At 58.6% G+C, this 11,385-nt stretch overlaps 3 protein-coding genes across 3 annotated transcripts; 2 read left to right on the top strand and 1 right to left on the bottom strand.

Moving 5' to 3' along the window:
• Positions 1-1,097: 1,097 nt before the first annotated feature.
• ColSpa_03238 (phosphoinositide phosphatase sac1) lies at positions 1,098-3,337 on the bottom strand (the record flags this gene model as incomplete). The annotated part of the gene is made up of 3 exons (XM_049269450.1): positions 1,098-1,268; positions 1,324-3,044; positions 3,130-3,337. The coding sequence occupies 3 exons, from the start codon at positions 3,335-3,337 to the stop codon at positions 1,098-1,100; spliced, it is 2,100 nt and encodes a 699-aa protein (XP_049125407.1).
• A 1,579-nt stretch (positions 3,338-4,916) lies between these two features.
• Positions 4,917-5,816, top strand: ColSpa_03237 (GTP-binding protein ypt5; the record flags this gene model as incomplete). Its single annotated transcript, XM_049269449.1, has 5 exons — positions 4,917-4,995; positions 5,055-5,074; positions 5,129-5,155; positions 5,224-5,415; positions 5,469-5,816. The coding sequence occupies 5 exons, from the start codon at positions 4,917-4,919 to the stop codon at positions 5,814-5,816; spliced, it is 666 nt and encodes a 221-aa protein (XP_049125406.1).
• Positions 5,817-9,439: 3,623 nt separating this feature from the next.
• On the top strand, positions 9,440-11,266 carry ColSpa_03236 (folylpolyglutamate synthase; the record flags this gene model as incomplete). Its single annotated transcript, XM_049269448.1, has 4 exons — positions 9,440-9,589; positions 9,647-9,778; positions 9,852-10,926; positions 11,013-11,266. The coding sequence occupies 4 exons, from the start codon at positions 9,440-9,442 to the stop codon at positions 11,264-11,266; spliced, it is 1,611 nt and encodes a 536-aa protein (XP_049125405.1).
• Positions 11,267-11,385: the final 119 nt, after the last annotated feature.

Below are 11,385 nucleotides of genomic sequence, written 5' to 3'. Positions count from 1 at the left end.
TCCCTCCATCTCCTCCCTCCCCTACGGCCGACATCTCCTTGGTTCTGTTTTCTTTCCGGATTTCCTTTGTTACTACTATCGTCTCCGTTCATCATTAGCACTGTCATTACGATGCATAGCAGACGGAGCAGAGATCGCATGCGCCTGGGACGCGTGGATCGGCATAATGCGGCTTCAACATGTCCTTTTCCCTTTCTTTTTCTTGAATACAACATTGGGGAGCTAGGACAACCAAAAAGCGGAGGTGGAAGCGGTTGCAGACTCGGGGGGGAGATTTGAGAGGAGGGAGAGAGAGGTGATGATACCCGAAGGAGAAGAGGGAGGGAGGGATCCCTTTCCACCCGTCGACTTGTTGGAGTCGACCTATTTCTTATTTCAATCGTTCGCCTTAACTCTCGAGTGTCAAGTGCGCAAGCCCTTTTTTCTTTTCTTGTCCTCCCTTGACGCACACGCGTTGGAGCTTGGAAGCACGGCGTCTGCAGGGAGGGCTTTTATTCGACAGTACGAATTAGGCGCGGATACATACATACTATAATGACACATACCTACCTATTTTCTCCACTTCAGGGTTGCCGTTTGGTGTGTCGGTGATCTTGGAGACATGGCACAAACTCGCGTGGTTGAGGGATTATTCTGTGTGATGTGTACCAGATCCAAACAAGTATAAGCTTCATTCACATCGAGGCCGGGTTGACTGGGGGTGACTGTGTCGGGAAAGAAGCGCCGTAAGCGGACCCCGACCTTGAGCAAGAGACTTTGCTCGTTGGGATTCAAACATCAGGCAAGGGACGGGCGGAATGAACCGGAAGAAAAGTAGTGTATTATTCAGTTTTAAGCAAGGCCTTACTTTTGCAACATCTAACCCATGCCACTGCCTATGGAAAACCACCCTACTCGATATCGGAGAAGGGAATCAAGGTTTCTGTATGACCTCCTGACGGATGCGATACCGAGCGCACCGTTCGTATAGACGGTGCGGCAAGAATCTTTTCGGGAAATCGTGCTCAACACAAGAAAAGTGACGACTGTGAAATTATGCGCGCCCCCCTGCTTCGATCTAGAAGAGGAAAGGGAAAACGGGACTGCGATAGCCGCCCTTATTCGATTCTCTTCTTGCCCTCCTCGGCGTTGGAATATCTCGCGGTGCTGAGGCCGCGCTCGTGGCGGGCGACGAAGGAGCCCAAGACGGTATCTTTGCGGGCCTTGGTCATGTGCTCGGCGTAGCCCTCGTTGGCCCACGGTCTGGGATTGAGCTTGGGCCAGTTAACCTGTAGATTGTGTTAGCTGACGAGTCTCGACCTTGGAAGCACAGATGTCACTTACGTAGAGCATGCCGTGGCTGAAGATGAAGCTGGCGGACCAGACGGCGACAGCAAGCCAGAAGAGGATGAAGACGCGGATGGTGACGACGGCCTCGGTCTTGGAGAAGAGACCGACGAGGACGAGGAAGATGGAGAAGGCGAGGAGGTAGGGGACGGATTGGATGAGGATGGGCCGGCGGTCGGCGAAGACGAGGGAGCCGCCAATGTTGGCGCTGCCCGGCATGTAGACGCCGAGGAAAAGGTCGTACGAGTCCTGGCGGGGACCGTCGAAGAAGTTGTTCTTGAAGTAGCGGGTGATGCCGATGCGGGCATCCTGGAGGGCTCCCACCTTTGTGCGGTTGCCCGTGCGGGTGACATCGGTTTTCATGGCACCGGTGCCCGAGTAAGAGCAGGAGACGACGTCGGCGTTGTCGGCCCACAGGTTGCGGAACATGTGCTCAAAGGCCGGGTCCTCATCGCGGAAGGAGGAGCCGCGGCTCATCAGGCCCATCTCCTCAAAGATGCGGTCCAGCATGTGGCGGGCGAACATGGACTGGACGACGTTGGTGCGATCCAGGCAGTCCATGCAGTTCGTGCGCATGACGCTGGTCTGGAAACTGCGCGGCTCCAGACGGCCGTCGTTAGTCCCGGGCATGTCGACGGCGCGGAAGTAGCCCTGCGCATTCAGAGCGTCCTGGAGCTTCTCGACAAGGGCGTAAGCGCGGTGCATCTTCATGCCCTTGGTCTCGTGGTGGTAGTCAAAGTAAATGTAGTGCAGGCGGTCGAACTCGACGGCGCGCTTCTCGGGCTGGATGACAGTGAACTTCTCTTCGGTGATGCGGTCACCCTCGGTCCGTTCCTTGGGCGACGAGACGAGCTTCTCAACCATCTGCTCGTACGAGTTCTTGACGCGCTGCTCACGACCCTTCTGGTTCACAAGGTTGATAAGGTAGTTGTCGCCGTAGATACGGATCTGCTCCTCGAAGTGCGCCTTCGCAGCGGGGAGGGCGCTGTCGATGCCGCGGATCTGCAGCTTGGGGACGTAGCGCAGGCTGTTGATCTCGGCCCAGTAGGTGGGCACACTGCCGCGGGTCTGGACGTAGGACATGATCTGCACCTCCTTGCCGTCGGCGCCGTACTTGCCGCTCTGCATGTCGCTGCTGCCGGCGAAGCCGCCCATGCCGCTGCCCGAGTCGTTGAAGATGGTGATCTGTTCCGTCTCGTTGTAGTTGGCGGCGTGACCCTCGTCGTCGACGCCTCGGGTGAAGTACCTGGTGCCGCCGCGGTGTCTCGATCTGCGGGAGATGAGGGTAACGGTGACGGGGGTTCCCTTAAAGGTCGTCGGGCGGATCTCAAGCATGCCGAAGATGACGGGTAGGATGAAGGCATCGACGCCGGGCTGGGGTCCGACGTGACCTCTTGCGCCCTTCGTTCGGAAGTCGATCAGGTCTGACTGGATGAAGCGGTTGAAGAAGAAGCGGTCATCGGTGCGCTGCCAGAGCGGGAGGGAGGTGTCGGCCGAGGCCTGGCGCTGGAAGGAGTTTGTGAGGTCGAGGGAGTAGGAGAAGTACATGGGGCCGTTCTTCATGAAGGTGTCGAGCAGGCCGATAAAGGTATCCTCGTCGGGGTCTCGGATCTGGCGCTCGCGCATTGGAAGGATCTCGGTGGTGACGACCTTGTAGACCATGTGGCCCTTGAGGCGGCCGACGGGCTGGGCCTTGGTGATGACAATGACATATTTGTCTGGATGGGAGCAGGGAAGGTCAGCGCAGCTCTCGTGGGGATTGGGGAAAAACTCGGGGTGGAGGGGTGATGGAGGGGTTCTTACCAAGCCTCAGCTGGATGATACCCAAGATTCCGGCGATGCTAGATACCCGGGACACTCTCTTGCCCTGGCCAGCATCGCCCAGGCGCAGGTCTCCAGTCGGCCGGTCGATGACTAGGGCAGGGGCATCGGGCGACGAGGGAGAAGTGAAGACGTAGGAATCGGGGGCGACCTTGACATTAATGTCGCGATAAGGCAGAGTCGGTGCCATGGTGACGACGGTCGCAACGGGGGTGCTTCGAAGGGGAGGTAAGATGGTGTTGAGTAGAAGATGAAGAAGAAGCAAGGGCTGGAAGGACAAGGCAGAACAAGAAAAAAGGGAGCGAAAGAACTGCGGGGGAAGTGTGAGCGAAGTGAGGCCTTGATGTCCTTCTTGGTATTGTCGTGCAGCAGGGAATGGGAATGTCGTCGGCAGTCGCAAAGGGCACAGCTGCACAGCCCAGAGAGGCTTGAGGACAGCTTGAGGCTTTGGTTGGTTGCAAGAGGTGGTGAACCCCAATAAAAAATGGCTGTCGTCACTTTGCCGTCGCAAGCACAAGCTGGGCACTCTGGGGACCCTCGAGTTCAGATTCCAGGTTCCACACGGGAAACGAACAGCACAGGCCTCCGTCACTATGTTCTGTGCCAATGCCCTGTGCTGTGCTGTGCTGTGCTGTGCTGTGCTGTGCTGTGCTGTGTGTGTGCTGCTGCACTGGAAGTGGACTGCTGCACGAACTGGGTCGTCGGGACTGGAACTCCGGCGTTGTTTGCTTGTGAAAGAGGGACAGGGGGGGGACACTGGAGCACAGACTACTCGAGGGAGCTTTCAGCCAATAAGGGGGCAGAAAAGAGATGGGTTACATAAGGCAAGCAGGGCAGCTCGCTCTTCCCCCTCTGCAGCACTGGCGCAGGTTCATGTCACTGACGCCGGGCTCCGAGATACGTACCATCCATAGTACTGTACTCTGTATCTTACGGTGTATTGTATCTTTGATGGATGATGGAGGAACAGCACGGCAGCTCTCCAAGCCCAAGGAGCGCTTAGGTAAACAGCCACCCCCTGTCAGCTAATCAGCGCAGAGCATTTGGCCCGACCGACGGGACGTTGAGGTCAGAAGTCATCGGGGTCACAGGTGGCCCCGTCCGTCCCTGCACACCTGACAGCCCGACCCAGTCCAGCAGCAGGTCTTCTGGCGGCTCGGCTCTAGTACACAGAAGGCAAGTAAAGTGTCCATGCAGCGTTTCCAGCAGCAAACAGGACCCCCGTTTCATTGCCATTGCCTCCCTCTTTCTCTTCCTCTTCCCCCGAAGAAGGCCTGACGTGTGCATGGTCGTCGGCCCCCCAGCCATTCATCATCGAGCTTCCTCACTGGCAACCTAACCCACCCACCCCCAAGACCCCAAAGAACCCAAGGCAGTCACATTATTTCCAGGACCCGATTTACTACTACTTTGTACCTGCCATCCATCAAACTCCCTCCCGCTGCTTCCCACCTTACATTCCACCCGTGCCGACCTCAGACTCGCCCCTCCTGCCGCGCAACCCACGATCCGATCCTGATCCACGACTGCTGCCGCTGCTTTTCGCGATCTCGATTTGCATCCTGCTCGCTTCGCATCTCCACCAAACCTGATTCCCTCCCGTTTCGACAACCTTTTCCGGAGGTGACCGACTCGATTCCCATCCGGCGACATTCGATAGAGCCGCCCCAAAGTGACTTCTGTCTCTCTCGTCCGTCTGCTAGGATCGCCCAACACTGGCCGTTCCACATCCGCCCGCTTCTCCCAACGCATCCTTCACATCACGCAAAATGGCAGCTCGAGGCCCTGGCGCTCCTGGTGCTCGTGGAATGAACACGCGCTTCGCGCAGTTCAAGCTCGTCTTGCTAGGTAGGTTCCCTCCCGCCCGTGCTCTCAACGTGGAGATGGCTGACGGCGATGATGCATAGGCGAGTCCGCTGTTGGAAAGGTATTTATCCGGAGCTCAAGAGGATGCTGCCCGTCATACTAACGTGTCTTTCAGAGTTCGATCGTGCTGCGATTCGTCAAGGTACGTTGTCGGTGCATGCCATCGTCCAACCCCAGAAAAACAGTCTGCTAACGTTGATTCAACCACAGGACCAGTTTGACTCTTACCGCGAATCGACCATCGGCGCCGCCTTCTTGACGCAGACCATCTCTCTCGACGAGAGCACCACAGTCAAGTTCGAGATCTGGGACACGGCCGGACAGGAGCGTTACAAGTCGCTCGCCCCCATGTACTATCGCAACGCTAACTGCGCCGTCGTCGTTTACGACATCACCCAATCCGTACGTTGTGCCATGTCCATAAACATTTGCTCAACATGCTAACAGTGTTGAAGGCATCCCTGGATAAGGCCAAGGCCTGGGTCAAGGAGCTGCAGAGACAAGCGAACGAGAACATCATCATTGCCCTTGCCGGCAACAAGCTGGACTTGGTCAACGAGCAGCCCGATAAGCGAGCCGTTTCTACGGCAGACGCCGAGGCCTACGCCCGCGAGGCCGGCCTCCTGTTCTTCGAGACATCAGCGAAGACGGCCGAGAACGTCAAGGAGCTCTTCACTGCCATTGCCAAGAAGCTGCCGCTCGACCAGGCTGGCCCTAGGCATGCCCGGCCCGGCCAGCGACAGGGCGTGAGCCTGCAGCCCGAGACCCCTGGAAGCAACGTCAGCGGGCCTTGCAGCTGCTAGATGAGGCCGACGCGAAGCAACTATCGTATTATCAATCGAGCCTAGAGAACCGGCGGACAATGGGGCGGATTTTCTTCGTCGAGACGAGGCAGGCTCCCGTTGGCAGATTGCTCAAGGCGACCCGCCAGCCAAGCACTGAACAGACACAAGCACGTACATGACGGCGTTTGGGCTGGACGGGGTCGGACAGCGTTGTCGCGCAACCTACAACCGAAGAAAGGGTATGCCAGGCCCAGCTTTTTAATATCAACAGTACGTTATTTCGAGAGTGTGATTTTTACATTTCGTGTCTTCATTGCGCTGGTCATTCGGTTGCGGCAACTCGGGTGTAGGGACAGTCCTGGAATAAGACGGTGTACGGGAAACGGACGGATTCACTTTATTGGGGAAAGCATCCTGCAGCATTTTTCTGATGTACAGTATGCGGTAGAGGCAACTGTTTCTCAAGGATGTGTTGTATACAACTTTTTCGTTCCACAGATGGCAGTTGACTTTGTTTGTGAGTTTGATCAGGAGCAAAGAGGTATGGCGAGGTGCACGATATTTTCACCAGTCGGGTCAGCGGAGAGCTGAGATGGATGAAGAGCAGGGTGACGTAGTATGCCCTGCGTTCATCCGCTAGATGCCGTGGTGCTCGTGTTAGTAAAGAGCAAAGAAACACACACAGAATGGATGGGATTCCGAGAGGAGAACGTTGTCTATGTCCTAGAGTAGAGAATCCGAACATCATCGCTCTTTCTTTCCATACGAGCCTGAATCGTGCCGACCAGCCATTGACAGCACCGAAAATGACAGCTGTTGGTGAGGTGAGTGTGCCCAGTGAACTAGTTGAGTGACGTGAGGCGTGACCCATCCCGGTTCCTGCCGCTCGGTGCTCGCGGCGGACCAGCGCGGCTGGAGAGCTCGCTCAGTTTTAGCCGAACTTTTCCCTGAGCTTTTTTGTGCCTGGCTTCCATCACTTACCTCGACCAAAAACACCTCGACTTCATTCCCCCCAATTACGCCTTGTCGGCCCATCGCATCCCCTCATGTTGCGAACGTCGATTCGATCCGTGAGGGTGCTCGGCCACAGGCCTGCGGCGGCCGTTGTTGGCCGCCAATGGCAGGTGGCTGCCGCCCGCCGGAGACACTTTGCCGACGACAAGAAGCCTGACCCGTCCAGACCAGCTGCCCTGCCGACTACAGAGACCATCACCGCGGAGAAGAGCGCCGTCCCCGAGGTCCGACCTGTCGAGTCGACGATCCCGAAGGAGGACGTTCCTCTCACACCCCCGACCCCGAACGTCACCGTTCCCGAGACAGAGGCTGCCGCACCTCCGCCGCAGTCGCCCGCAGATGTCGCCCCGAAAAAGAAGGGCTTCTTCCGCCGACTAAGGAACCTCGTCTTGACCCTTGCCATCCTCGGTGCCATCGGTTTCGGCGGCGGTGTCTGGTACTCGCGTATCAATGACAGCTTCCACGACTTCTTCACCGAGTATGTTCCCTTTGGCGAGCAAGCCGTCCTCTACTTCGAGGAGGCCGACTTCCGCAAGCGGTTCCCCAATATCTCGAACAAGCTCAAGGGAAGAGACACCGGCGGCCAGGTCAAGATCCCCGCCCAGAGCGGCGCGTCTTGGAGAGTCGCTGACAACGGCGAGCCCGCCGGTCGCCAGTCAAGCGCTATCGACAAGGGCGCCGCTAAGGTCGTCGCTGTCAAGGAGGAGCAGAACAAGCCGGTCGAGAAGCCCAAGGCGGCGCCAGAGCCTCCCAAGCCCGCGCCAGAGCCTGTCAAGGCGACTGTCAAGGAGACCAAGCCTGCTGCGCCCAAGGAGGACCCGACTGGTTTCAAGGCCCCGAGGTCAACGAGCCGTCGCGATTCCCTCCCATTGCCCCGATCGACGCCCTGAAGATCGAGGACGCGACGGAGCCGGTTGTCCAGGACCTCGTTCACATGCTCAACGACATCATCACCGTCATCAACGCCGACAAGGCCCACGGTCGCTACTCTCCCACTATCGACAAGGCCAAGGGCGAGCTGAGCAAGGTTGGTAGCAAGATCAAGGCCATCAAGTCCTCGGTCGAGAAGAAGGCTGCTGCTGAGGTCGAGGCCAAGGTTGCCGACTTCGACAAGGCCGCCAACGACCTGATTGCCCGCGTCGAGTCCGCCATGGTTGTCCAAGAGACGCAGTGGAGAAAGGAGTTCGAGGACGAGATGAAGAAGGTCAAGGAGAGCTACGACGAGCGCGTCAAGCTTCTGTTGGAGCGCGAGAAGCAGCTTAATGAGGAGCGTCTCAACAACCAACTGCTGGAGCAGGCGCTGGCCCTGAAGAAGGAGTTCGTCTCCGAGGTCCAGAACCACGTCGAATCTGAGCGCGAGGGCCGCCTCAGCAAGCTGGACAAGCTGTCCGCTGCCGTCGCTGACCTCGAGAAGCTCACCACCGGCTGGAACGAGGTCGTTGACACCAACCTCCGCACTCAGCAGCTCCACGTCGCTGTTGATGCTGTTCGCGCCAGCCTCGAGAACGCCACGCACCCCAAGCCCTTTACCCGCGAGCTGGTCGCCCTCAAGGAGATTGCTGCCGAGGACCCTGTCGTCAACGCCGCCATCGCCTCCATCAACCCCTCTGCCTACCAGCGTGGTCTTTCCAACGCCGCACAGCTCATTGACAGATTCCGGATAGTCGCCAACGAGGTTCGCAAGGCCTCTCTTCTCCCCGAAGAGGCCGGCGTTGCCAGCCACGCTTCTAGCTACCTCCTCAGCAAAGTCATGTTCAAGAAGCAGGGCCTGGCCGACGGCGATGACGTTGAGAGCATCTTGACGCGCACCCAGACTCTCTTGGAGGAAGGCAACCTGGACGCCGCTGCCCGCGAGATGAACGGTCTCCAGGGTTGGGCGAAGACTCTGAGCAGAGACTGGCTCGGCGAAGTGAGGAAGGTTCTTGAGGTTCAGCAAGCCCTTGACGTGAGTATCCCCCTCGACTTTGATGCACCCGACACTAGTGACTAACGATTATCCCAGGTCATTGCGGCAGAAGCGCGCCTGCAGAGTCTCAAGGTAGAATAATGGACGGAAACTATTTCTTTTGTCTAGTTGGTGGGCTCCGGAGATGCTTAGAGAGAGCCTAGACCTCTGGTCTGTGTAAGACATAGCCATAGACTTGAATCAAGGCAGTGTATTTTATCAACTGTCGGTGCTTATGTGATGTATACATACGCTCAGGGGCGAAGCCGCTGATAAGGTTCTTCCACGTCACCATGCTGCCACTGAATAATTGAGATGAAACGGTCAATGCCGTCCCCAAAAATTCGACTGCAGCACAAGTGTAGGGCCACACATAAGAGGTCATGTTACTAAGGGAAGCCGTGAAAATCTCCCGGGACCAGCGCCGAGCCCAGGCCGTCGACCGGCTCAAGTTCCGAAGCCACCCGCATATAACCCCACCGACCGGCGCACGCAGCAGCTGCACTGCACCCCCCCCGACATTTCGCCAAACTCCAAGGGAGCTCCGAACCCCCCCTCCCCTTCCAGGACCGCGTCCGCTCCGCGGAAAGAAAAAACGTCCTTGATGCATCATGCGTCTCGTCGCGTATTGCGCCTCAGCAGCACCCTCTTTTTCCGTCCGCGATTCTTGATCTGCCGCACGATGGCCACCGCCGGGCGGACATACAACGTCAGTGGTCACCTATTTTGCTGGGCACTTCCAACGGGCGCTGGCGCTCGTGCTTCCTCGGCTGCTACTCCGACGTCGGAGAGGAGGATACTGCCCCGCGGCCGCAACGCTGCAGCTGTCGATGTGACGGCCGATGGGAATTGAAGAAGGCCTGGAGCTGACAGTTTATGCTGTGTACAGGATGCCGTCGACGCACTGAACACGCTGCAGACGCCCTTCGCCGTCATCGAGGCGAGGCGCAAGGCGGGGGTTCGACCTGATGAAGCTTCGGTCAAGGAGATGCGCGCATACCTCGCGCGCCTTGGGTACTCGGTGCGAACACGCACTCTCTCTACAGGTCTCTGGACATGGCGAACCCGGCTAACGTCTCCCCAATGACACCCAGATCTCCGACCTCGACAGCCTCAACGTGATCCACGTCGCCGGCACAAAGGGCAAAGGCAGCACCTGCGCCTTCACCGACTCGATCCTCGCGCGCCACCGCGCCGCCTCCCCCTCGTCCGTCCCGCACAAGGTCGGCCTGCTCATCTCGCCGCACCTCATCGCCGTGCGTGAGCGCATCCGCATCAACGGCGCGCCCATCTCCGAGGCGCTCTTCGCGCGGTACTTCTTCGAGGTCTGGGACCGGCTGGGCGAGAGCAAGGCCGAGGAGGCGGCCGTGGCGCTGGGCACGCGGCCCATCTACTCGCGGTACCTGACGCTCGTGAGCTTCCACGCATTCCTGCAGGAGGGGTGCGACGTCGCGATCCTCGAGACGGGGATCGGCGGGGAGTACGACGCGACGAACCTCGTCGGGAGACCGTTGGCGACGGGGATCACGACGCTGGGGATTGACCACGTCTTTGCGCTCGGAGACACGGTCGGGAAGATTGCGTGGCACAAGGCTGGAATCATGAAGACGGGGAGCAAGGCGTTCACGGTCGAGCAGGTGCCCGAGGCGCAGGCCGTGTTGGAGGAGAGGGCGAGAGAGAAGGGCGTGGATATGGAGACTGTGGGCATTGACCCGCGGCTCAGAAACGTCCAGATCCGACCAGACGCGGCGTTCCAGAAAAGAAACGCGAGCCTGGCGATCCGTCTCGCAGAGACGGCGCTGGAGAAGATTGACCCCGCGGGGTTCCGGCGCGATGCGGAGAAGTTGCCGCGGGATTTCGTCGAGGGGCTCGAGACCGTCGTCTGGCGCGGGCGGTGCGAGGTCAAGGACGAGGAACGAGTCGTGTGGCACGTCGACGGGGCGCACACGACGGACAGTCTGCGGATGGCGGCGCGGTGGTTCGTCGACGAGACGGAAGCCAGGGGCAGAAAGGGGCCCAGGGCGTTGGTATTCAACCAGCAGGGCCGGACGGAGGCGATTGACTTCCTCGACGGGGTGTACAACGCCATCAAGAGGGAGGACGGGAGCGCGTTCGAGACGGTTGTGTTTTGTACAAACGTCACGTATGCCCAGACGGGGTACAAGCGGGGTGAGTTTGCGGTTGCCCCCTTTTTTTTCCGTCCTAGGGAAAAGGGAGAACATCTTGTAAGACGACAGTTTACTGACGAGCGGCAGACTTTGTCAACCACCAGTACGACGCCAAGGCCATCGAGGCCATGACGGTGCAGAGGCAGTTCGCGGAGCGGTGGTCGAAGCTGGACCCCAAAGCCGACGTGCGTGTCATCCCGACCATCGAGGAGGCGCTGAACCACGTCCGCGGCGTGAGCGAGGGCGTCGCTGAAGGCGAGAGCGTGCAGGCCTTTGTGACGGGAAGTCTGCATCTTGTGGGCGGCGCGCTGGGGATCTTGGAAGGTGCGGATGCGCTATAGAATTGCTGTACTGCACGCTCGAACGAGAAACATAAAACACGAATGGTATAGAACGGGGTACGGGTATACAGGGGCGCATGTCCATACGGATTCAACTCTAGAGCTTTGCTATTTGCCCT

Source organism: Colletotrichum spaethianum (genome assembly GCF_022836535.1).
Source record: "Colletotrichum spaethianum MAFF 239500 DNA, contig06, whole genome shotgun sequence".
Lineage (NCBI taxonomy): Eukaryota > Fungi > Ascomycota > Sordariomycetes > Glomerellales > Glomerellaceae > Colletotrichum > Colletotrichum spaethianum.
The sequence above is the reverse complement of the archived record's forward strand: the minus strand, read 5'-3'. Positions and strand labels throughout refer to the sequence as shown.